This window comes from Schistocerca americana, chromosome 3, assembly GCF_021461395.2.
Source record: "Schistocerca americana isolate TAMUIC-IGC-003095 chromosome 3, iqSchAmer2.1, whole genome shotgun sequence".
Classification (NCBI taxonomy): domain Eukaryota; kingdom Metazoa; phylum Arthropoda; class Insecta; order Orthoptera; family Acrididae; genus Schistocerca; species Schistocerca americana.
In genome coordinates, this window is record NC_060121.1 from 177,666,335 (window position 1) to 177,692,777 (window position 26,443).

General features: G+C 44.9%; 1 protein-coding gene across 1 annotated transcript in view; it reads right to left on the minus strand.

The window, feature by feature from the left end:
- Positions 1 to 441: 441 nt before the first annotated feature.
- The window catches only part of LOC124605836 (acyl-CoA-binding protein-like), an 82,909-nt gene continuing 56,907 nt past the window's right edge, over positions 442 to 26,443 (minus strand). Inside the window, exons 3-4 of the mRNA XM_047137767.1 lie at positions 18,264 to 18,378; positions 442 to 772 (exon numbers count right to left, since the gene is read on the minus strand). Of these exons, the coding sequence (XP_046993723.1) occupies positions 633 to 772; positions 18,264 to 18,378 (255 nt within the window). The 3' untranslated portion in view covers positions 442 to 632. The remainder of the gene's footprint in view (positions 773 to 18,263; positions 18,379 to 26,443) is intronic.

The following is a 26,443-nucleotide window of genomic DNA, read 5'->3' on the forward strand; positions in this document are numbered from 1 at the left end:
CAGTCAACTTTACTTCAGAAAGCAGTGTTATCTCTGTCTGAATACATTACTACATAAAATATAATGTGATGGAACTTTGTTGCTACACAGTGTACAAATACACATTACACAAATTGTTATAATTTCAGGGACTAAGACAGGCCGTACTTCCCTTCTAAGTGCACCACCCTTAATACTGTTGTCTCAACACACGAAAATGAACAACCATACTCCTAGCTTCTGGATTTGAGTACTTTCACTAATAAATTTTACTGAGTGAATAGCAAATATTGAGATCCAAGAAACTGCTTGGAAATATTGATCCTTCAATTATGTGACCTATGGTGATTGTGAACACTGCCGAGTTGTGACTTTAGTTCATGTTCAATGAACATCACTGGAAAAAGCCCAGGAATCACAGGATGCCACTGCACCTCACCTATTATAAATAACAACATAATATTCATACAAACATTTATTAGACCATTTATTCATTTACAAAACTGCTCTTGCAAGACTCAGAACATGTGTAAAGTATAGTATAAAATGAATTCACTTAAATAAACTGATGAAGGCACTGCACCCACTGAGCAACAGGCAACATGTTTAATGTAATATACAGTATTTGAAGAATAAAACTTTGGTGGAAGCCTTCAATTCATTCCATATTTTGCCACAAGCTCTTCCACTTTCTTTATGTAAGCTTCCTTTGCTTCCTCTTGTGACATTCCCTTCTTTCCATTCCATGCATCCCACTTGGCTTTGCCTTTAAAATCCAACATTCCTGGACGATCTGTGAAAAAATAAAAATTACAGACTGTTATACATGCTCTTTGCTAGAGGCAAGGAAGAAAAGCTCTAACATTTTTATTTCTTATGTTATGCTTGCTTATATATCATCTAAAATGTTTGTTAGCCAGACCATTCCACCAATAAAACTGATTATTGCAGGTTGTGGTGGGAATTGAGTTCTAAGATGTGTAAAATACATGAAAAACACTGTAATGCTGTAATTACTGCAAAACTTTGGTATCGGCTTACAAAATCCAAGCCTGGCAGCAGTTTCCTAACGGTTTTTCATCAATTTTCTGAATGAGTTTTTATAAATTTTTTAGTATTTCCATTACTACTATGTAAAATTTAGCAGTTTAGCTGTAATGTAAACAACTTTTCATGCTATCACTAAAAATCTATATTTTGTCACATACCATCACAGTAAAACAAGTATTATATTTTCAATGCAGATATGTTCTGTATGCAATAAATATTACTGAAAAACATAATACGCAAATAATCAAGAACTTATAATTGTAACCTTCAAATTATTTTTTATAATTTGTCCCCTTCTGCCACAGCTCAAACAACTGGTTTGTAGGTGCTCTGTAACTTCACGTTCATGTTTTAATAATAGATTCAAATTGTTTGTGTTTTAAGTAAAACAGCTGAAATTGTTACATTAAACCAAGCTCCAGGTGCCAATGGAATCCCTGTCAGATTCTATACTGAATTTGCAGCTAAATTAGCTCCTCTTTCAGTATAATCTAAGATCCCTCTAGCAAAAAACAGTGCCCTGTTCTTGGAAAAAGGCACAGGTCACACCCATCTACAAGAAGGTAGCAGAAGTGGTCCATGAAACAACCATCCAATAGCCTTGAAATCTATTTGCTGTGGGATATTTCAACATATTCTGAGCTCAATCATGACGAGGTATCTTTGAACAGAATGACCACCTCAACACCAACAAGCATGGTTTCCGAAAACATCAATCACGTGAAACCCAACTCTCACTTTTCTCACATGACCTATTGAAAGCTTTGGCTAAGGTAACCAGGTAAATGCGAGATTTCTCAATTTCCCAAAAACCACTTGTCTCAGATCCGCACCTATGCTTATTGCCAAAAGTAAAATCATGTGGGATATCAAGGGAAATCTGTGATTGGATTGAGGACTTTTTGTTGGAGAGAACACAGCCTGTTCCTTTGGATGGGGAGTAGTCAGATATACAAATAACTTCAGGTGTGCCCCAGGGAAGTGTGTTGGGACCCTGGCTGTTCATGTTTTATATTAATGATCTTGCAGACAATAATAGTAAAATCAGACCGAGATGATTCAGTTATCTATAATGAATTAATAGATGAGAGAAGCTGCATAAATATTCAGTCAGATCTTGATAAGATTTCGAAGTGGTGCAGAGATTAGCAACTTGTTCAGAAATGTAAAATTGTGCACTTCACAAAATGAAAAAGTGTCATATCCTATGACTATAATATCAGCGAGTCATGTTTGGAATCTGCTAACTCATACAAATACCTGAGTGAAACACATTTTAGGGATATGACATTGAATAATCCCATAGTTTCAGTTGTGGGTAAAGCAGGTGGTAGACTTCAGTTTGTTGGTAGGCTGTAGGGGAAGTGCTTACAAATCACTCGTGACCCATCCTAAAATATTGCTCAAACGTATGGGACCCATATCAGATAGGATTAAGAGGGGATTTTGAACATATACAGAGGACGGCAGCACAAATGGCAACAGGTTTGTTTAATCTATGGGAGTATCACAGAGATACTGAAGGAACTGAAATGGCAGACTCTTGAAGACAAACTATTTGAAGAAAGTCTATTACAGTTTCAATGATTACTCTAGAGAGTTATTAGAACTCCCTCCATATTGCTCAAACAAGGATCATGAGGATAAGATTACAGCAAGTACTGCATGCACAGAGGCATTCAGTCAATCATTCTTCCCACACACCATATGTGAAGAACAGGAAGAAACTGCAATAACTTGTACAATGGGATGTACCCTCTGCCATGCACCTAACGGTGGTTTGTAAATATAGACACAGAACATTTAATATATATTAGGTTGGGTGTTTTTCTTAATATTTCATCAGTCAGGACTGGGCCTATACTGTGGCTGAAGTGATGACATTTTGTATCATATCAGCCTAATACATATGGAAGTTCTCACATAGGAAAGAATGCTTATGACATTGATAGAGAAATCAGACAAGTAGAACACACACACAGTACTGGATGGGAAATATCAGATTAAAGATGATGTGTCCTTTTACCAGATTGGCAAACAGATTGTGATGGTATGTTGTCCAAAGGATGGAGGTTAACAGCTTTTAGTCTTCATTTGATGTAGCTATTCATGATATCCATGCATCCTGACCATGTACACCGTCAGGAAGCTTCAACTTATGTAATGAGGGGGGGGGGGGGGGGGGGGAAGGAGGAGGAGGAAAGGAAGCAATTTTTGATATCAGCTGCATCACAACTTTATGTATAATCAGCAGTAATGAATGAATGAAAACGTGTGCCAGACCAGGACTGCACCATTCAGACACACTATCGCAAATGCATGGATTATCTTGGCAAACTCCCTGGCCAACCCCCCTTCCCAACTAGCACCATCTATCCACAGTTCCTGTCCATGTCCTCCATGCTCACCAATTTTAGATTCCTATGTGTGTTGTGTCATGTTCTTTTGGACATGTTCAAAAGTGCAGACACCATGCTTACATATAAGTTTTTGAACTTAACTGTTTCAGGGAATGATTCTCATGGACAAATGAAATAATGGAGTCAGTAATCAAATGGGAGAAAAAAAATAAAAGATACTCATGTGCGTTTCTTTGTTATTGAATTCACAGCCACAAGGTCAGTTAAGCAATTAATAGGAAAAGTTCTAACAGATGAACAAGAAGTAACCTTTTAGGAGGAGGACAGTGCAAGCAAATTTACATTTAAAGCTAATAAGATTGATTGGGTACCAAATTCTGATATTTTCCAAATTCTTGATATATCTGATATTTACTATCAACAGAGGTTTTTCTCCCTTTGCTTGGACATCAATGATATTTCATAGGATGTTGTATTTTTTGTTAAAATATAAAATTTTTACATCTTTTGTATTTTCAAAACAATGTTTGGTTGTTGACTTAAGCACAAAAATTTATAATCTAGTTTATAATTTCAAGGAATTCTTCTACTATGTTACCACAGGTGGATTTTATACCCTGCTTGATATCCATTCTGTCATATGTCTGCCTTTATTTATTTACACACTATGAAATTTCACTAAAGGTATATTTAAGTGTGTAACATTTTATGGCCAATAGAGTTCCTGTTTCAACAGAAATTTATTTCTGGAATGTGAAACATAGTGAAATGTTATGCAACCGTCCCATTCTATTACAGAATGGCTGAACCATAAATTTCATTTAAGAGTCTTGTAGTGGCACCTTCAGCAACAGTCCAAGTGCTTTTTGAAGATTATGCTGAAAACCATACCAATGTCAGATCAAGGACACAGAACAGGCAAGTCACAATCTGCCCATGAATGCAGCCAATTGTCATCAGAAAATTTGCAAGCTGCTGCAAGACCTAATGTGAAAGGACTTTAGAAGGATATGAGATTAGAGGTAGTGAATGTCACAGCTCATTTGAACTTTCTACAGGAGAGAAATGCATATGTAACCTAATCTGTTAGAACCTGATCCATTGTTTAAGCTGCCAAAAGTATTCAAGGGAGGAATGCCCTACATCCAATATTAAACACTATCAGCTCTGTGGTGCGGATGGTTGAGAGTTAAGGGACTAAACAGCAACATCAGTCCCTCGGGCAAATATTCATTCATCCATCCAAAATTTGGTATATCCACTAGGGAAGTTATCAGATGAGTAAAGTATGTAGGAGAGGTAAAATAACACTGAAGGCAATACTGATGTCATAGCTGAGAAATGATTTAAAGAGAAATGGAAGTATATGTTTTGGGCCACTACACAGGGCACATGGTCTCTCAGCTCTGGTGTGACAGAAACCTCACCTGCATCTGACCCCCTACCAACCATATTAAGGAAGACAGTAACAGAGCAAAGACTCTTGTAGTCAAGAAATTCAGAGCAGTAAGGATGAAAAAGTTTGAAAATGTTATGGATCTGCTGGACCATTAACAGTGAAAAAATACAATAGAAAAAGGAACAGCTGGGTATCACCCAGTGCTCTGGATGCATAGGGAAAAGGCCAACCCTCAGCTACCCCACCCAATACATCGGTGGTGCTGAAGAAGAGCACCCACTATTCACTAGGGTGCTGCTCCTAAGAGAGAAAACAGTGAGGCATAAAAGTGGCAAACTGCATCTAAACACAATTGAAACAGAGGAAAAGAGGAATGACAGAGGCAGTTGGCTGAAAAAGGAGACTGTATCAAAGGATCTAAAGTCCAGCATGTAGCAAGAGTTGCCCCAGCCCCAACCATATCCGCACTCCCTCAGAAGATAGTTTAAACTAACTATTATGTCTGCAAATAAAAAACACTTTCACAACTGTTAATGAAAACACTTTCACAATGAAAAAGAGAACCAGTCCAACCCTCCCCCAAGTCATTTACCAATATGTGAGAGAATATCAAAGTATCAGACTTAGTATGGATAGCTGTGAGCAGGAAAGAATTCCATCAGGGTAGGCTTCACAACCCCAGTGTGGGGGTCACTAGTTTCATAAAATGAAACTATGGGTTAGTCTGGTATGATTGACACAGAGGCAACACAACAGTGGATTCTGTAGGGGGAAATGGTAGGAGGCAAGCTATGCAGCAATAGTCTCGTTGATAGTATGAAGTTATTACAGGAGTAGTAGTTCATCACATGTTCCAGAGGCATTATTTGCACTCAAACCTAGAGCTGGTATCATCAAAGCAAATATAGAGTGAATAATTGCATCTCTCATCAAACAGTGTCATTCCCTGGGATACCCACATGACTTGGGAATTAGAGGAAGACAACCAGTCGCGCAATATGATTAAATTCAGAGGAAGACATGACTAGCAGGTATCACAGGGTGATGAAAATAACATCAGGCAGTGGCCTAGAGACTGCTCATTGAGTCACTACATGTTAGAATGTGGTCAAGGGGGGCCCATTTAAGTGGAAGGCACTGTTAATGGCTATCACCTCCGTCATAAAAATACTGAATGTTCCCAGTAACAAATGATGTTCATGATCAGTAGTAGCTTTAAAAACATATTCCATCCTATCCATGGTTTTAGGGCCATCTGTGTGAAAGATGGTAGCACCTTGACACTCCTGAATAATATGAAGAATGTAAATTAAACAAAATTATGATTTAAATTGGGGAATGAAGCAGAAGCAGCCATGATTAACATCCTATGAGCATGTAAGATACAGTTTAGGAGTAAAATTGCAGCAGAGGAAAGTAGCTACAGCAATGGCTTGGGGCACCATGATTGGCACAAATGTACTCACAGTAAGAGTTGTGAGGGGCAGGGGAAGGGGGCAGTGCATGGACTAGCCGAACACCCACCCACCCAGTTTTTGGAGGCATTATAAAGATGTGAAGTGTGCTACCCCAGAAAAAGCAATATACTCAACATGTTTTGAGGAGACTACTGTTGAGGCCACATAATTCAAACCTATGTATTTCAACAAACACATTGATAACTGAGGCCACATGGCAGGGAGGCCCTGGATGAATTTGGCTACACCATCCATGAGAATAACTCCACCATGGAAGTAGGAAAAAGGGTTGCCATCCAATCCTTAACACCTGAGTACAGAATAAGCAAGATGACAAGCAGCTCACTTTGTACATAGAAAACTTATGCAGACAGAGCACCATTTACGTATGTTGAGCTGCCACCACCCAACCCAACACAGCAATGTTTTTGAGAACTGTTAACAGTGACTAAGAGGTCCCACCTATTGAGATGCAATGCTTTATTAATGTTTTCTGGGGGAATGGTTACAGTGATATGCAAATCAAAGCAATATAAATAACGCCCAATGTTCAAACAACACAGGGGGAACAACTAACATTTTTGCCATACATGGGACCACCAGCAGCCTAGATTTCAAGGATTTTGAAGAAACAAGGTGCCAATCTTCCAAACACTGCAGCTGATTGAAGATCTACTTGGCCCAGGCAACACTTAAGGGGGATTTTTTTTTGGTTGGGATTTAAGGGCGCTCAACTACTGAGGTCATTAGCACCCAGTCACAATTGTTAGAGCACATAGAATCTAGTAAAACTCGGGGGGCGGGGAGGGGGGAGGGGAACCCAGAAAGTTCTTACAAAGATGCAGATAAAATAAGTGAATGTTAGATGTCTTTGGACAAGCCAGTCAAAGTAATTAAACGAAGAACACGAGCAGCTGCTTGAGCGTCATCAGCTAAAATATCCTGTAAAGTAGATGGCAGAGACAGGACAACACGAGATTGACTAAAACGGGGACACGACAATAAAACATGGCGCACTGTTAATGCATGACCACAAGGGCACTGTGGGGCTGGGTCACCGGAGAGCAGGTAGCGGTGGCTAAACCGGCAATGCCCAATCCGCAACCTGGTCAGAAGGACCTCTTCTCGCCGAGATGGTCGGGAGGAGGTTGTCCAAGCAGTTGGGAACGGTTTTACTGCCCGGAGCTTGTTTCCTTAAAGTGATGACCAAGTATCCCACCACAAAGACACAAGCCTCTTACAAACAACCCCACTAATGTCAGATGACGGGACACAATGGGAGGCTGGCCGCGGCAGGAGGACTGCAGCCTTGGCTGCAGCATCAGCAGCCTCATTCCCAGGCACTCCTACATGGCCGGGAACCCACAGAAAGCTGACAGGAGAGCCATCAGCAGCAGAAGAATGGAGGGACTGCTGGATCCGTTGCACCAAGGGATGGACCAGATATGGAGCTCCAAGGCTCTGAAGAGCACTGAGTGAATCAGAGCAGAGTACATACAATGAATGGCAGTGGCAGCGGGCATACTGAACGGCCTGGTGGAGAGCAAAAAGCTCGGCCGTAAAGCTGGAACACTGGTCGAGGAGCCGGTATTTAAAGGTGGCGGCCCCGACGACAAAGGCACAGGCGACACCATCGTCAGTTTTGGAGCCATCAGTGTAAATAAAGGTGTGACTGGCAAGTTGCGCACGAAGTTCGACAAACCGTGAGCAATACACTGCAGCCGGAGTACCCTCCTTCGGGAGTGAGCTGAGGTCGAGATAAATAGGAACCGGAGCCTGGAGCCAAGGTGGTGTTGGGCTCTCACCCTCTCTGAAGGTGGTAGGGAGGGCAAAATCCAATTGTCGAAGCAGGCGACGAAAGCTGACTCCAGGGGGCAGCAGGGCAGACACATGCAACCCATACTGATGGTCGAGAGAATCGGCGAAGAAGGACTGGTAAGAGGGGAGGCATACCGACAAAGCAGTACGTCGCGCTGGTAGGTCAATGGTAATTCGGCAGCTTCAGCATAAAGACTCGACGGGACTCGTGTAGAATGCTCTGGTCCCAAGAGGTAACCCCCAATGGTGGATGGAGTTGAGACGGCGTAAGAGGGATGGCCGAGCAGACGAGTAGACGAGGCTCCCATAATCCAGCTTTGATCGGACTGTGGACCGATACAAACGAAGCAGGATAGTGCGATCCGTTCCCCAAGATGAACCACTAAGAACTCTGAGGACGTTAAGGGAATGTGTACAACGGGCAGCCAAATAAGAGACGTGCGGAGACCAACAAAGTTTCCTGTCCAGCGTGAGCCCTAGAAACTTAGTTGTTTCTGCGAATGGGAGAACAATGGGACCGAGATGTAAGGATGGCGGAAGGAACGCTTTATATCGCCTAAAGTTGATGCAAACCGTCTTCTCTTCAGAGAACCAGAAGCCCTTTGCCACACTCCATGAGTATAGGCTGTCTAGACAATGCTGAAGGCAGCGCTCCAGGAGGCATGTTCTCTGGGCACTGCAGTAGATCGCGAAGTCATCGACAAAAAGAGAGCCGGAGACATTAGGTGGAATGCAATCCATAATTGGATTGATCGCTATGACAAAAAGGGCTACGCTCAAGATGGAGCCCTGAGGCACTCCGTTCTCCTGGAGGAAGACGTCGGACAATACGGAACCCACATGTACCCTAAACTTTTGATCTGTTAAAAAGGAATCAATAAAAAGGGGCAGGCGACCGCATAGACCCCACCTGTGCATAGTGTGGAGGATACCACCTCTCCAACAGGTATCATAAGCCTTCTCCAAATCGAAGAACACGGCTACTGTTTGGCGCTTTCACAAAAAGTTGTTCATGATGAATGTCGACAAGGTCACAAGGTGGTCAACAGCGGAGCGGCATTGACTAAAGCCGCATTGAACATTGGTAAGTAGCCGTCGAGATTCAAGAATCCAAACTAACCGAGCATTAACCATGAGCTCCATCACCTTACAGACACAGCTTGTAAGAGAAATGGGGCGGTAACTAGAAGGAAGGTGTCTATCCTTCCCGGGTTTGGGTATAGGAACAACGACGGCGTCACGCCAAAGCATGGGGACTTTACCTTCAGTCCAGATGAGATTGTAGGTACGGAGAAGGAAGTTTTGCCTGCCGGAGAAAGGTGGGCCAGCATCTAAACGTGAATGGCATCTGGCCCCGGAGCAGAGGACCGGGACAGTGCAAGTGCAAGTGCAAGTGCAAGTGCACGTTCGAGTTCCCGCATAGTAAAGGGGGCATTATAATTTTCCAGATTCAGCGAGTGGAAGGAAGGTCACCGAGCCTCTTCTGCCTTTTTCCTGGGAAGGAAGGCAGGGTGGTAATGGGCGGAGCTTGAAACCTCCGCAAAAAAGTGGCCGAAGGCGTTGGAGACAGCCACAGGATCAACAAGGACCTCATTACCTGAAGTCAGGCCAGGTACCGAGGAGTGGGCCTTAATGTCCGACAGCCGGCGCAGGCCACCCCAGACGACAGAAGAGGGAGTAAAACTGTTAAAGGAGCTGGTGAAAGAGGCCCAACAAGCTTTTTTGCTGTCTTTGATGACTCTACGGCATTGCGCTTGGAGTCATTTGTATCCAATACAATTCACCAACGTAGGATGGCAGCGAAAGGTGCGTAAAGCACGTCGTCGAGCACGGATAGCCTCTCTACAAGCCGCATTCCACCAGGGGCCTGCAACGCGACGTGAAGAAGAGGTAGTACGAGGAATGGAATGTTCGGCAGCATTGATAATAACAGCCGTGAGGTATTCGACCTGACTGTCACAACTGAGAAAATCGTGGTCCGAAAAGGTCGCCAGGGAGGAGTAAAGGCCCCAGTCAGCTTTCAGTATGTTCCAGCTCTAAGGACGTGGGGATGGGGTGTGGTGCAGGAGACGAACGACACAGGGGAAGTGGTCGCTCTAATAGGTGTCAGAAAGGACATACCACTCGAACCGATGGGCAAGAGTGGTAGAACAGATCGAGAGGTCCAAGTGGGAGTAGGTATGAGTAGAGTCCGAGAGGAAAGTCGGGGCGCCGGTATTGAGGCAGACAAGATTGAGATGGTTGAAGACATCCGCCAAAAGTGAGCCTCTGACAGGATGCAGGAGAGCCCCAAAGGGGATGATGGGCATTGAAGTCGCCAAACAATAAAAACGGCGGGGGAAGCTGAACGATCAGATGCCTCATGTCAGCCCGACTAACAGCAGACGACGGTGGAGTGTAGATGGTACAAACTGAAAAATTAAAAGCAGAAAGAGTAATACGGATAGCTATTGCTTGGAGTGGGGTGGTCAATGGGATGGAACAGTAATAGACATTGTCCCGAACGAGCAACATGACCCCACCATGAGCTGGGATACCATCCACAGGGGTGAGGTCATACCGCTCCGAGGTATAGTGGGTAAAGGCAATACGGTCAGTCGGGCGCAACTTGGTTTCCTGGAGACCAAGGACGAGCGGACACTGCATGCGGAGGAGCAGTTGTAATTCCTTCCGATTAGATCGAATACCTCTAATGTTCCAATGTAACAAGGCCATCGCTAGTCAAAAAGTTGGGGGAACGAGACGGGGGAAGAGCTGGTCACCTCGACGGCCGCGGAGGGCCAGGTTTCGAGGGAACAACACTACAACCGGCGGGAGGCGGATCCGGTTCCATCGAGTCGTCGCCAGCTGCGGCCGCTGTCCCTGGTTGTGTAGGAGGGGCATCATCATTTGCCGACGAGAGGCCAGCTGAGCACCTGGCAGCAGAGCATCCCGGCGAAACTGAGTACAGCCGGGAGCAGCGACTCACAGATGGAGCGTCAGACGAAACGCACCGGGGTGGAGAGGGGGAGAGAGACTTCTTCTTGGAGGCCTTCTTGGAAGGCCGAGGAGGCACAGGGATGGTGGGCTGGACCCGAAGAAGGTCCTCACGCACGGGGTCCATTTTGGAACGCTGGACCTCGGAAGCTGGGGTCCGGAACGTTTCCCCAATGGATGCCTGAGAAGAGGAACGCTTCTCAGGTGGTGGGGGGGAGGAGGAGGAGGAGTGGCCCCTGGGGCAGAGGGGGCGGGGGCCACTGGGGAGAATGATTTGGAAGGGAGGGATTTGGGAGGCGGAGGCAGAGCCCCCTGATGGGCTGAGGCGGTGGAGGGGGGACAAGATAGGGGTGAGGGTACCGCGGAAGGAGTGGACACAACTGAGGCAAATGAAGTGGTCAATGGCACGGGATGGAGGCAGTCATACTTCTTCCTGGCCTCAGAATAAGAGCCGATCCAAAGTTTTGAGTTCTTGTATCTTCTTCTCCTTTTGATAGGCGGGGCAGTCTGAGGATCTAGGCAAGTGGATGCCAGGACAATTAATGCACCGAGGTGGTGGGGAGCATGTATGTTCCTCACGAAGAGGACATCCACAATCGCCACAAAGGGGCTCAGCCTCACACCTTGACGACATGTGCCCAAAGCGCAAACACTGAAAACAGCGCATAGGAGGCGGGACGTAAGGTCGCACGTCGCACCGGTAGCACATCACCTTTACCTTCTCCGGGAGAACGTCCCCCTCGAAGGCGAGGATAAAGGCCCCGGTGTCGATGCGACGGTCTTTGGGGCCGCGCTGGACTCGCCGGACGAAATGCACACCTTGGTGCTCCAGGTTGGCCCTGAGCTCCTCATCAGATTGTAGCAGGAGGTCATGATGAAAAATAACCCCCTGCGTCCTATTTAGTGCCAGATGCGGGACAAGGGACACTGGGATGTCCCCTAGGCGGTCGCACGGCTGGAGCGCCGCCGACTGTGTGGCGGAGGTGGTCTTGATAAGAACGGACCCTGAACGCATCTTGCTGAGAGCCTCGATTTCCCCGAAGATGTCCTCAATGTGCTGAACAAAGAACATGGGCATGGAGGTGGCGAATATCCCCCCGTCAGTTCGAGAACAGAACGAATAGCGGGGGGAAGTACTTCGCCCCAAGCCGGCGGGCCTGTCCCTCCTCCCAGGGAGTGGCCAAGGGGGAAAGGGCAGGAGAACCAGAACTAGAAACGGTACCTTTTCTTTTGAAAGACTCGGCCGCAGAACGACCTGATACGCGTTTACGTTTCATCTACGAAACGTCCGCCCCGATACCACCCACTCTGACCAGGGGCTCTCCCCACGGGCGCCACCCAGCCTCAGCAAGGGCCACCTGGCAGGATGACCGTTGCCGGGAGTCCTGATGCCCCAAGGAGACAGGCATCTACTCCTTGGCCAACGTGGGGAGGGTGCAGCTCAGGTATCGGCAGTACGATCCCTGTGTTGTCAGGGGGCTACAACCTAGAGGGTACATGACGACCCCACCACAACGGGCTGGCTACCGTGCTGGATTTCTGGTGCCATGGAAAGTCCATCATGATCGCTGGTGCAGATGGGGACGCACTATGGGTGTAACTTGTACAACCCATCAGGCGTTTAGGCCCAATTTGGGGAATAGTGGGTATGGTTACAACACCGGTACAATGCTGAGTGCCAAGGTCTTAGTGCACTTAGGACCAGTGGTACACCACGTAAGGTGTCCTTCCCCAAAAGGCTCTTACTTCTGTAGAATTTTGAAAAATGGAGGTCAAACCCCAAGGGGGACCATCACATGGAAGGCCGAAATGGTTGAAACTCCTTTTAGTCGCCTCTTACGACAGGCAGGAATACCTCGGGCCTATTATTACCCCGGACCCACAGGGGGGGGGTCTTCAGGGGGACTGCACATCTGCCTAGTATAGCCTTCAATATACACTATGTGATGAAAAGTATCCAGACACCCACAAAAACATGTGTTTTTCATATTAGGTGCATTGTGCTGCCATCTGCTGCCAGGTACTCCATACCAGCAACCTCAGTAGTCATTAGACATTGTGAGAACAGAATAGGGCACTCAGTGGGACTCATGGACTTCAAACATGGTCAGGTGATTGGGTCACTTATGTCCCATACCTGTATGAGATTTCCACACTCGCAAATTTCCCTTGGTCCACTGTTTCCAATGTGATAGTGGAGTGGAAATGTCAAGGGACATGTACAGCACAAAAGCATACAGGCCAACATCATCTGTTGACAGACTGCTGACAGTTGAAGAGAGCCATAATGTGTAATAGGCAGACACCTATCCAGACCATCACACAGGAAAAGCAAAGACGCTGATTCACAAACTTGGAGGAGACCCTTCCCACTACGAAGAAAACTCAACGGTCTAATGCGACTCGATCGCCAGTCACTTAGTGAGAGTTTCCAAGGTCCCAACCATAAAGCTAATCTTCGACAAATAGAAAGAGAGCTTACGGAAGTCAAGAAACCTCTGCAACATAGCCTGGAATTCTCCATTTACAATCACTGACCTGGAGACAGCCCTTAACCATACGAACTGTAGGAAGCGAATGAAGGCCAAGGTTAACATGGGCCACTTCACAAAGCTAAGGTGGTGAAGGGTTAACACCCATTGGGAAAGTTGCAGGTAGCGTGAAGTTATGCCGCTGTATCATGTGCCGAAAGCTGATGCCAGGAAGTAACAGAAGGGATACACCCCATACTGGCAATCAGAGGAATCATCGAAGGAGGCAACATAGGATGGGTGGCCACACATGGCAGACAAATGGCATGCATACCTTCTGAGGAGAAAGTCACAGTGCACAGTGGTAAGGCAGTGGTAGTACAGCAACTTCAGCATACAGACGCAACTGGGGTGGTGTAAAAGGCACCCGTGGGCAAACGTGTCATGATCATGAATAGTGTTGAGATGGTGTAAGAGGGATGGGCATGCAGACACACAAACAAAGCACATCGTCGAGTCTTGAACGGACAAGGGACCAGTACAAACAGAGGAGGATGGTTTGATCAGCACCCCAGAAAGTACCATTGACGACACTTAGGACACTGAGGAACCAGATACAGCGGGCTGCCAGGCAAGATACATGGGAGAACCAAGGTTGTTTCGCATTTAGCACAAGCCCACGAATTTTGTAGTTTCAATGAACGGAAGGGCAACAGGCCCAAGATGTAAAGAGGGTAGGAGAAACCACTTGCGTCGCTAGAAATTTGTAGAGACTTCTGTGAATGGAACAGCAAGAGCCATTGTTGATGCTCCAGGAGTAAAGGTGATCAAAACACTGCTGAAGACACTGCTCAGTGGGACAGTGTCCATGGAGAACTGCAATAGATGGCAAAATCTTCAACAAAAAGGGAGCCAGAGATGCCCGGTGGGAGACAGGCCATGATAAGGTTAATAGTGATAAACAGGATGACGCTCCAGATGAAACCCTGAGCCACAACGGTTTCCTTGATAAAGGTGTCCAACAGGGCAGAACCCACACACACCTTGAAAACTAGATCTTGTAAAAATACAAGGAGGAAACAGGGCAAGCAGCCACAGAAGCCCCACGTGTAAAGAGTACAGAGGACACCAGTTCTCCAGTAGGTCTCTTAGGCCTTCTCCAAATCAAAAATCACGGCCAGACTGGGATTTCCACAGAAAACCAATTATGACATGGGTGGACAAAGTAACAGGAGGGTCAACTGCTGAACGCCGTGCTTGAAATCCACACTGTGCATTCGTCATTCAATTGTGAGATTTGAGCCACCATACCAGCTGGGCATGAATCTTATGTTCCATCACCTTGCAAACACAGCTGGTAAGAGATGGGGCAGTAGCTAGCAGGTAGGTTTTTGTCCTTACCAGGCTTAGGTATGGGCGTGACAGTGGCTTCACGCCAGCATCCAGGAAATGTGCCCTCTGCCCAGATGTGGTTGTACATGTTAAGCAGAAAGTGCTTGCCCGCAAGAGGAAGGTGCTGCAACATCTGAATGTTGAAGGCGTCCGGCCCTGGGGGAAGGATCAGAATGAACTGACAGCATGATCTAGCTCCTCATAGGAAAGGCAGCATTGTAGCACTCACTATTCAGAGAGAAAGGTATCGCCTGAGCTGCCTCCAATTGTGTCCGATGGAGGAAGGCAGAGTGATAGTGGGAAGAGCTCAAAACTTCTGCAAAATGATGACCCACCAAGGTGTTGGAAATAGCAATAGGGTCTACAATAACATCGTCCGCTCCTGTGAGGCCAGAAATGGGGGGGGGAGGGGGGGGAGGGGGGGACGGGAACAGATCTTGGATCTTGGTCCCAGAGAGATTTTGGAGGTTGACCCGTAGAACAGAAGGGGTGAATCTGTTAAAAGAACTAGTGAATGAAATCGATCTAGCTCGTTTGCTGTCCCACAGAGCATGATGACACTTTGCATGCATCTGTTTATAATGAATGCAGGTTGCCATCGTAGGATGGCTGTTAAAAACACAGGGAGCATGTCTCCACGTGCGAATTGCATCACGGCATGCCCCAGTCCACCAAGGGATTGAGACAAGATGTGGTAAAGATGAAGTGCAAGGAATGGAACAATCTGCAGCAGTTAATATAACATTAGGGAGATAGTCCACCTGGTCATCACAACTGGGCAAATATTTTTCTTCAAAGGTTGCCAGGTAGGAGTAAAGCTGCCAGTCAGACGTAGTAAGCTGCTTTTTGGGTGTGCATGTGGGTGGGGGTGGGGTAGGAGTCAGCAAGCAGATAGCACAGGGGAAATGGTTGCCTGAGTAGGTGTCAGAATGAATGGATCACTCAAGATGGTGGGCAAGCTGGGCAGTGCAGAAGGATAGGTCCAAATGGGAATAGGTGTGCCACGAGTCTGAAATGAAACTGGGTGCTCCAGTGTTAAGGCAGAAGAGGTTAAGTTGGTTAAGAGGGTCAGCCAAGAGAGCACCTCTGACAGATCCTGGGAGAACCCCAAAGCGGATGATGCACATCAAAGTCACAGAGTAGCAAAAATGGGGGAGGTAGTTGCCCAATAAGCTGAAGGAAGTCTGCCCTGGTGACAAAGACAGAGGCATAAATTGTACTAAGGAAAAGAGTCAGGTGGGGAAGAAAATGCCAAGTGCAACAGCTTGAAGACAGGTAGTCAGGGTGATGGGTTGACTGAATGTCATCCTGTATGAGCAGCATGACCCTCCATGAGAGGTAATGCAGACCTCAGGGGGAGTGTCAAAACAAATCTGTAAGTAATGTGAAAGCTCGAAATGGTCATGAGGGCCTGATTTTGTTTCCTGAAGGCACAGTACAAGGGGACACTGCTATGCTAAAAGCAGCCGTGAATCCTCTTTGTGGGAGCGAAGGACACAAACGTTCCATTGGAGGGCAGTCATAAGGAGGAAGAGATGTAGGGGTGTCAACAATAGCTGAATGACAGCTGGTGTCGAGTTGCTACTACAGGGCACAGAAGCAGAAGTGTGCTGCTCCATGGGGTCAAGATAAGCATCAGCTTGCTTGTGTGTTCAGTCCATGAAGTCCAATGCTGAAAAACGGTTGGCGGTGTGCACTGGCATGACATACTGGCCGGGCTAAGGTACCACGTGGCGACACCGTCTAAGAGGATCTTAGACTTGGTGAAGGTGAACACCGTTTTTCTCTAAGTGGAAAGGCTGGAAGAAGTCCACCAGAGGCAGACTGGTGTTCACTGGCTAGAGGTATATAGCAGGTCTTCACGGGTCTTCTACTCCTGTTACTTCCTGCCAACTGGTTGTGTAGCTGGTGGCTTTGCCACTTCAGACAAGAGTGAGTTTGTCACACAATGGGATGGGGGATGGTGATTCTATCTTGACACTGGGCGATTTCATGACTGCAGAGCTGAAATGTAGGTCTCATGTCTGCATAGAGGAAAGGGTAACAAAAACAGAATTATAGGTGCCAAACGGGAGAACACGGGGTTTGTGACTAGCCAGTTACTTGCAAGCTACTGGGTAAAGCACTTTCCTTTACCCCAATCTCTGACAGCCCACTCATCAAGATATATGGGACAATCTCTAGAGGTGGCGGCATGGCCGCCACTGCAGTTGATACAGTGGGGTAAAGGAGGCAGACAATCGCCCTTGTGTGCACCATACTACAGGTTACATATTTGGCTGGGTGTCAACAAGAAGTTCTAGTGTGGTTGAAACAACACTGGTAGCGGCACTTCAGGTTCAGAATGTACAGCCGGACTGTGCCGTGCCGTGAGAGTGGAAGCTGTTATCAAGGCTAAGGGAACGGGTAGGACACCACCATATTGAATTCCGGAATTATCGATGGAGGGTGCCACGAACTTTGAAGGTTTTTTCAGCCATATGTCCAGATACTTTTGATCACATAGTTTAAGTCTGAAAGTGGTACATCAAGCAACAGAAGCTATATTCTACAAAGCTGCTTTGAGCACTCCAGGTACATTCAGCCAATGCAACATTCCTGTTGTGCATCATGCTGTAGAAATTGTAAAAAATATGTTTTGCTGTTTAACTGCAGAGGACTGGTGTTAATTTGATAACACAATACTGGTTAGTCCTCAAATTTAAGCAGGATGTATCTCTTGCATGTATTTCTTTGCTATTAAATGATAAAGCCTTTGCACTTTAGTCCAAATTTAAGAGCAACAACTTCAGAAAAATTATGTTTTAACATCCATAGGTATGTTTTTAGGAAGGGATAACACTGTATACAGAGTATGTCATTTTTCATCCAGTGAAGCATAAAAAACTGCCACCCACATAGTATCTTACTCTGTTATATAGATTTGGTTTCATGACTTTCTAAACAGTGTCATACAGACAGTGTTTGTATCTTTGTCGGAAAAACCAATTTAGACATTAATCTAATACTCAAAATCAGTAATTAGGTGCCTTTAGTCAGTATTACATGCTATAAAAGAAAAATAATGCCAATAGTTTTGTCAGTGAAGCCATTGTGTAACCACTTTTCATTTACTTTGACCACCATACTTTCATGTGCCACAATCAAACACCAGAAAGGTTCTGGAAAATCATGCACAGGTTTGAGTGTTAACTGATTGAGGGTTTTAATCATTACTATCCTGTGTAACTGCAGTAGCTTAAGTTCAAGAATAAATCAATGATGTAAGCATACAATTCTAGTGACTTTTTGCCAGATTGTCTCAAGATACGGAGAGTTACTTTTCAGGCAAATGCATTTTGTAACATGTAATTGATCTCACCTGTGTTAACATCTCCAACAGAACCTTGTTTGAAAAGTGCATAAATCTCTAGGAGCTCTGCATCTGTGGGAGTAGACTTCAACTTCTTGACATCTTCAGCTGCTTTGTTGAATCTCTGAAATAATTATATATTTTGTCTTAAACTCATTTATTTCTCCAATGAAAAAATCTGAACTATTGAACAGATACATCTACACAGACATGTGTTGTAATACTGTCAGCCTTGTGAAAAGATATTTAACTAAAGTTAATTTAATATGATTATTTCCTGTAATTACTCTGAAAATTAAAGTGAACAGTATTATGCAGCAAGAACAATTTCCCCTCTTTGTACTGAATCAGACTTTTGCCATTCCTTATGTACATCAAAGGTTGCTGCTAACTTTTGTTATTGTATAGATTGTTCTCTTTTGAAACTGAGGTAGCTATGATTATGCTCTCCATTTTGGTCAAGAATGGATGTGTGTTCAAATGCAGTGAGTTGTTCTTACTTCCTGTCAGTCAGAAATAATAAATGTCAGAAATTATATAACAAAACCACAAATATATTACATTACATGCAACAATAGTAGCACTTTTAGACATTGAAGTCATCTAAGCTCATTCAAGTATTTTCAGCTCCACTTTAAACCTCACTGGCAATTGCTCCTGCTACTTATACAGAGAATCTATCCTCATTCACATCCATACAAATAAAATCTCTTTAACCATATGGTTTTGTTTTAGGGTGCAAAAACAACTGGGGTAATATGCACACAAGTCAAACTACAGAACACAACGACAGGAGTTAAACAACTATACGTCAGTTCCAACTGACAGAAGACAGCTAAAAAGACGGACATGGAGAAAGGGCTACAGAAGACACCGTGCAGAAACAGAGGTCCAAAACTAAAAATTAATTGCTTTGATGGATAAAAAGTGAAACAGTCAACAGCCCGCACATTATTTCCTAGAACAGCTGATAACTGACAGCAAATGCAAGTGGGAACGTAAATAGTTAAAGATGGGCATTCTGTCTGGAAATAGTGGACAGTTAAAACTTGGGTGCAAAATGTACAAAGTGGTTAGCAAATGATGGCTAAAAATGCAGTGCCCAATATGCAACCTAGTTAAAATGAGCCGCTCCCAATGGGAGGACCGAGAGGTCACCCAAGCCGCTGGGAGAGGTTTAATAAGCTGGTGCTTATTCCCATGTAGGGAGGACCAAGCGATGCCAAAGGGACACCACCTCCTGACAAATGGCAACACAGATCATTTGAGGGATTATAGGAACCAGTGGGCTGAAGTACGAGGACAGCAGCCTTGGTAGTAGCGTCAGCAGCCTTGATCCGGGCAGACTGACATGACAAGGAACCCATGTAAATATCACAGTGGCTCCACCAAGAGTGAGGAAGTGACAGTTTCCCTGGAGCAGTTGCACAAAGATATGGGCAGTGTAAAGTGCAGACTTTGAAAGGCACTGAGCGAGTGAGCAGAAGACAATTGGGAAGTCTCTGTAGCCGGATGTACTCTGTGGTCTGATACAGGGTGAAGAGCTCAGTTGTAAATACTGAGCAGTGTGCAAGCAGCTGATATCAAAAGACATGGTCACCAATGATTAAGGCACACTACACCACACTCAGTCCGAGAGCCATCGGTATACACTAAAAGTACGTTGTCCAAAACGCGACGCACACTAGCGACTGCGACGGGTCGCTACGTGACGTCAGAAGTTGCCTGCTGGCGCATGCGCAGTTCGAGTTTGGGATGCGACGCGCGACTGTTGCGGCAGCTGCCGCAGCACTGCACCAGTGAGCAGTGTTGCGACGGAAGTCTGACGACACAAAGACGTACGGCTGCCAGAAAGAGGTCGATTCAGTCAAGGAAAACTGAAATGAGCCGCTCACAGGATGTGATGATCTGTGAGCTGGTCTCGCAACATCCTTGCCTTTACGATTTGAAGAACCCTAAATATGGGGACACTTAGTTCAGAGACAGAATTTGGGAAGAAAATGGTGCACAGTTGAAACTGGCAGGTGAGTGAAATATATATTTTCCCATTGATGCAAATTTTTCAGTCCTGTTATGAAAATCAGTATAATCCATGCAGATGTAGAATCAGAATGATGAAAATGAACTTGCAGGTCAATTTTCGCATTACTCTTTTTTGTGACGATAAAAACTGAAAACGGCAAGTACATTATAAAATGAACAATCTAAAGTACAACGAGAAAGTTACATTCTACAATACCTTCACTCAGAGTAAACGGTAGATTGGTGTCTTGATAATAACTTCCAGTTGTGAAAAACCAACAGATTGTTGTACAGCTTTCTGTAATCAATTTCGCTCTGTTGAAAAACGTAAATTTTTGGCATTTGTTGGTTTTGTTAGGACGTCTACTTCTACTTGGGTATCCTCGTCCAGGTTCAGAAGAAAATACTAGGTGAGTAATTTATCATCTTCCCAAGAATGGGAAGAAAATATATTGAAGGCAGCATGTCTTTACTTTTAAGAAACCTACATATCGTGGCATTTTAAATGAAATTGTCAAGAGCATATGGAGAAATATTAGTAACTCATATCGGAGAAATATATGACATAAAATGGTTTCATTAGGTCCAAATGTGTCAGCGAAACAAAACAAATGCATTCTCTGTCGTGCGACGACATGACTCACGTTGCGCATCGACAGAATTGGCGGCTAGTCGCGACCCTCCCGGAGATATACGAGTCCAAATCTCGGAAACGGAGATCGATATCATTCTGATCTCACCTTTAAAAATAATTTCGATATGTTAGCTTCGTTTCATCGGCAACGATGTATGACCTAACGTGAACCATACGCAAAGTAGCCAGCGACCACATTTTTCACTGTACACAATTCAAATTTTATGCAGTAGGTTACTTGTAAATTAAGTATCGGAATAAATGATGAATATCGGAAAAATAGACACCTCATTATCAAGCTGTTATGTGAAACTGTAAGATACGAAAATATCAATTTTTTGTGCCTTTTACTTTCCTCACAATCGATAGAGAAGTAATACACAGCGAAAAAAACACGCAGAACCGGAAGAGATACGTTTCAGTTTTTTTAAAGTAAAAGGAGAATCTGTATGGAAAAACTAACTCTGGGAGCCGATGTAACTTTGTTCCATTAACATACAGTATCTTTTACAGCAAGAAAATCGGAATTCTTATTTTTCTTATGTATTTGAATCCGCCGCCGCCGCCGACCAGAGCTTGGGAAACAGCGACGACTCCTGTCTTGTTGCGGCCTTGTCGCCGTCTGCCAGGGTGGGAAAAGAGGAGGGGGCAGCGTCGCAGTCGCAGCCAACTGTCGCGTCTTGCTCAACGTAGCTTAGGGCACTATCGCGAAGTTTCATATGAAGGTTCATGCTAAGGTCGTGAAACTGAAGATGACCGTGCAAGGCTGGAGTGGTCTCCTTAGGAAGCGAATGAAGGTGAACATGGGCCACTTCACTAAGCCAAGGTAGTAAAGGGTTCACACCCACTGGGAAAGTTGCAGGTAGTGTGAAGTTAAGCCACTGGAGCATGTGGCAGAAGCTTACGCCAGGAGATAACAGAAAAGGGACGCACCCCATACTGGCGATCAAAGGAGGCAGGATACGAAGGGTGGCCCCACATGGCACAGAAATGGTATGCTGGGGAGAAAGTTACGGTGATAGGACAGTGGTAGTTCAGCAGCTTCAGCATACAGACTCAACTGGACTAGTGTAAGAGGCACCAGTGGCCAAATGGATGCCACAATCGTGGATAGTGTTGAGATGGCATAAAAGGGACCGACATGCAGATGCTTAAAGCAACCATAGTCAAGTTTCGAATGGAGCAGGGACTGGTACGAACAGGAGAGTAGTTTGATCTGGATCCCAGGAAGTACCATTGAGGACCCACAGGACATTGAGGGACTGCGTACAGTGTGCTGTCACTTAAGACCCATGGGAGGACCAAGAGAGTTTTCTATCAAGCATGAGGTCCAGGAATTTTGTAATTTCAACTAATCGAAGAGCAACAGACCTAAGATATAAAGATAGTGGGAGAAACCAATTGCACCACCAGAGATTCATACAGACAGTTTCTTCAGTGGAAGAACTAAAGCCATTGTCGATGCTCATGGAGTACAGATGATCAAGACAGCACTGAAGATGCTGCCCATTGGGGCAGGTCTGTGGAGAACTGTAGTAGATGGCAAAATCACCACCAAAAAGGGAGCCAGAGGTGCCAGGTAAGAGACAAGCCATGATAGCATTAATGGTGATAGCAAAGAGGATGATGCTCGGGACAGAACCCTGAGGCACACCGGTTTCCTGGATAAAGGTGTGACAAGGCAGAAACCACATGCAACTTGAAAACTTAAAATTCCTGAAGAACACAGGGCAGGTGGCCATAGACACCCCATGTGTAAAGAGTATGGAGGATACCAGTTCTCCAGCAGGTGTCCTAGGCCTTCTCCACATGGAAAAACTTAGAGTCTGGGATTTCCACAGGAAACCATTCATGACATCAGCAGACAAAGTGACAAGAGGATGAAGTGCAGAACGCCGTGCTCAAAATCCACACTGTGCAGTCATCAGTAAATTTCGAAACTCGAGCCACCATACCAGCCGGACATGAATCATACTCTCCATAACCTTGCAAACACAGCTGGTGAGATATGAGATGGTAGCTTGAAGGTTTATCCTTACTGGGCTTAGGTATGATTATGATGTTCAGGAAATGTGGCCTCTGAACAGATGCGGTTGAACGTATTAAGCAGAAAGTGCTTGCCCACAAGAGGAAGGTGCTGCAACATCTAAATGTTGACAGTGTGGCCCTGAGGCAGAGGATCAGGATGAACTGAGAGCATGATCTAGCCGCCTCATACTGAAGGCAGCATTGTAGCACTAATGATTCTGAGAAGGGAAGGGTATTTCCCGAGCCACTTCCACATTTTTTTTTTATGGAGAAAGGCAGGGTGATAGCGGGAAGAGACCGAAATTTCCGCAAAATGGCGGACCACAGTGTTGGAGATAGCAATAGGGTCCATGATGATGTACATTACTGCCAGGCCAGAAATTGACGAATGGATCTTGGTCCCAGAGAGCTGTCAGAGGTTGCCCCACATGACAGAGGAAGGGGTGGAACTGTTAAAAGACCTAGTGAATGAAATCCAGGTAGCTCGTTTGCTATCTCGAAGAACACAACTACACTTTGCATGCATATATTTATAATGATTGCAGTTTGGCATCATAGCATGATTGTTAAAAAAGCGGAGAGCATGCCTCCATGCGCAAATTGCATCACAACATGCCTCATTCCACCAAGGGACTGGGACACGGTGAGGCAAAGAGAAAGTGCGACGAATGGAACATTCTGCAGCAGTAAGGGTAACGTTTGTGAGATCCACCTGGTCATCGCAACTGGGGAAATCTTTGCCTTCAAAGGTCGCCAGGGAGGAGTAAAGCCACCAGTCAGCCTTTGTAAGCTCCCATTTGCGTTTGCACACAGGTGGGGTACGAGTGAGCATATGGATATCACATGGGAAATGGTCATTTGAGTAGGTGTCAGAACAGACCACTCAAGGTGCTGGGAAAGCTGGGCAGTGCAGAAGCATTGGTCCAAATGGGAATAGGTGTGTGAGGAGTCTGAAGGAATGTGGGTGCTCCAGTGTTTTAAGAAGATCAGCCAAGAGGGCACCTCTGACAGGTTCTGGGAGAACCCCAAAGGGAATGATGTGCATTACAGTCATTGAGTAGCAGAAATGACTGAGGTAGCTGTGTAATAAGCCGAAGGAAGTCCGCCTTGGGGACATTGAATGATTGAGGGATATAAATGGCACAAAGGGAAAATGTCAGGTGAGGAACAAAACGGAGAACTGCAACAGCTTGAAGATGGGTGGTCAGTGAGATGGGTTGACTATCAACAATATCCCCATTAGCAGTATAATGCCCCCACAAGATGGAATGCCGACCTCAGGGGAAGGACAAAACGAAACAGGAAGAAATGTGAATCTCAAAGTGGTCGTGATAACAATATTGTTTCCTGAACACTGAGTACTAGGGAACGCTGCATTGCTAAAAGCAGCCGTAAATCCTCTTTGTGGGACCAAAGATCGTGAACATTCCATTGGAGGGTTTGTTGGTTAGTGGTATGAAGGGACCAAACTACAGGGTCATCAGTCCCTTTTTCCTGACACAAATAAGGCACAAGGTAACACCCAAATTTAGTTTGGGAAAGTGGGAGGGATTGAAAGAATGGGGAACCACAAAGAGAAAACGAAACAAACTAACAAGAAATGGGGAAAACTCACACCACAAGGAGAAGCAGAAGAAGAAATTAAAACCAGGGAGCACATTGTCTGGGCTGTCTGATAGACTAGAAGACAAGTGGATGAGCCAGTCACTGCAACACACTAAAATGTCCAGTCCAAAAAGACAAGGCGATATGAAAACATAGGGGAAAGACGAACTCAGATAAATGCAAAGAAAGGGTGACAGTTAAAATGGAGGGAGGGTGGAGGCCTCAAAGGTGGCCAGGTGCCCACCCTTAGATGGTATGATAAACCCCCCCCCCTCACAAAACTTAAAATCTGCTGTTGAGGCATTGTCACCCAATACCGTAGTAGGGTGCTGGGAAGGGTAAAAGCCTGGCAGTCTACACACACTATCAATACGAATCAAATCTGTGAAGGGGAAGTTCGTAAGGTGTCTCTTTCGAGAAGTCCATCATTTAAGTACGGCGCGCCCAGCGGATCACAAAGCTCCTTTGGGCCGACACATTTGACTCTTCAGGCAATCAACAATGCTCCGCGGCGTATCTGTCGATGTCAGCGACCACCAGACGTCTGTTTCTAATGGAGTATGAATTGCTGTTAAGACATTTCATTGAACTTAAGTTTTTATTTCAGAGCCTGGAATACCACTATATAGGTTCGACTGCAGTTTTCTAGAGAAATATATGCGTTAATATCTGCAAACTTTTAAATGTGTATTATTTCCGTCATACACGGATCTGCCTTACATCTAATTCCTGTTTCTTTTGCAGTAACAGAGCTAGTTAAGCAATTTTGAAACAACCAACGTGATAATTAGGATCTTCTAGGACAACCTATTCTTTGGACTTTGCATATCATAACATCACTGATTTTTGTTAATCACATACGCCGTACATAATGTTAAGATACAATTGGTAAAACTGTCAACGTTTGTGTTAAGCATCTTTAGAAGTACACGACGCAATGCTTATTACAATGGCACTAGTAACACGTTGACGTAATTCAGCATTGTGGTAATTTATGTACGCACGATAAACCAACTGTTTAACTTAACATTTCACAGTATGCAACATGTAACCACTTTTGCCATGACTCCATTTGACATACCACGGCAACGGAAATGACGCACAGAAAAATTCACAAAAACTGCTTCAGTAAAATTATGACAGTATGTTTTTCACCGAATTAAGAGGCTCGTGCGTGAAATATTAAAAATCTGATACGAAATTTTTTATCGCATAGCTTTATACATAAATACGTTCTACACCACAATTATGTGAAAAAGAGTTTAAATTTTGTGTGACGATCACTGAAATACGTCCACTCTTAACTCTTATCAAAGCCGAGTGCGGATTTCAGCAGACGAAAATTAGGGCCAGACGCACATCTTGTCGGAGCAGTGGCCGTGATGCACTTCGAACGTAAATCAGTATTATGAACATCCAACGTAAATTGTTTGGAGAATTCTCGAAACGCGCAAACAGCAGTTTACGAAAAAACAAGTTTTTCTTATGCGCTACACGGTCACATTGCTGCGGACTTGTTCAAAATTTTTTTACAATTTTTGTATTATGCTGCAGATCTTTGATACACTTGTGTTTACAACACGCTCCTTGGACAAAGATGGTCCTTTACTACATTTCACTGGAAAGGATTTGTGACTATTTGTCCGACAAGGATGATTAACTACGTGGCTCTACAACTGTTTCGATATCACTGTAACTTGTTAAGGACACATCGAAATCATTGTGCTCCCCATATGCATTGCCCACACAGTCGAGCGTATACGAAACTACGCATTCCATTGACTCATCTTGCAGTAACGCTAGTATTTCGTTTGCCACTTCTTTCCCAGTCTGCAAAATTCCTTGGGTTCCTTCTGACGAAATGTCAACTTCGGCAACTGCTATTTTACATATAATGCAA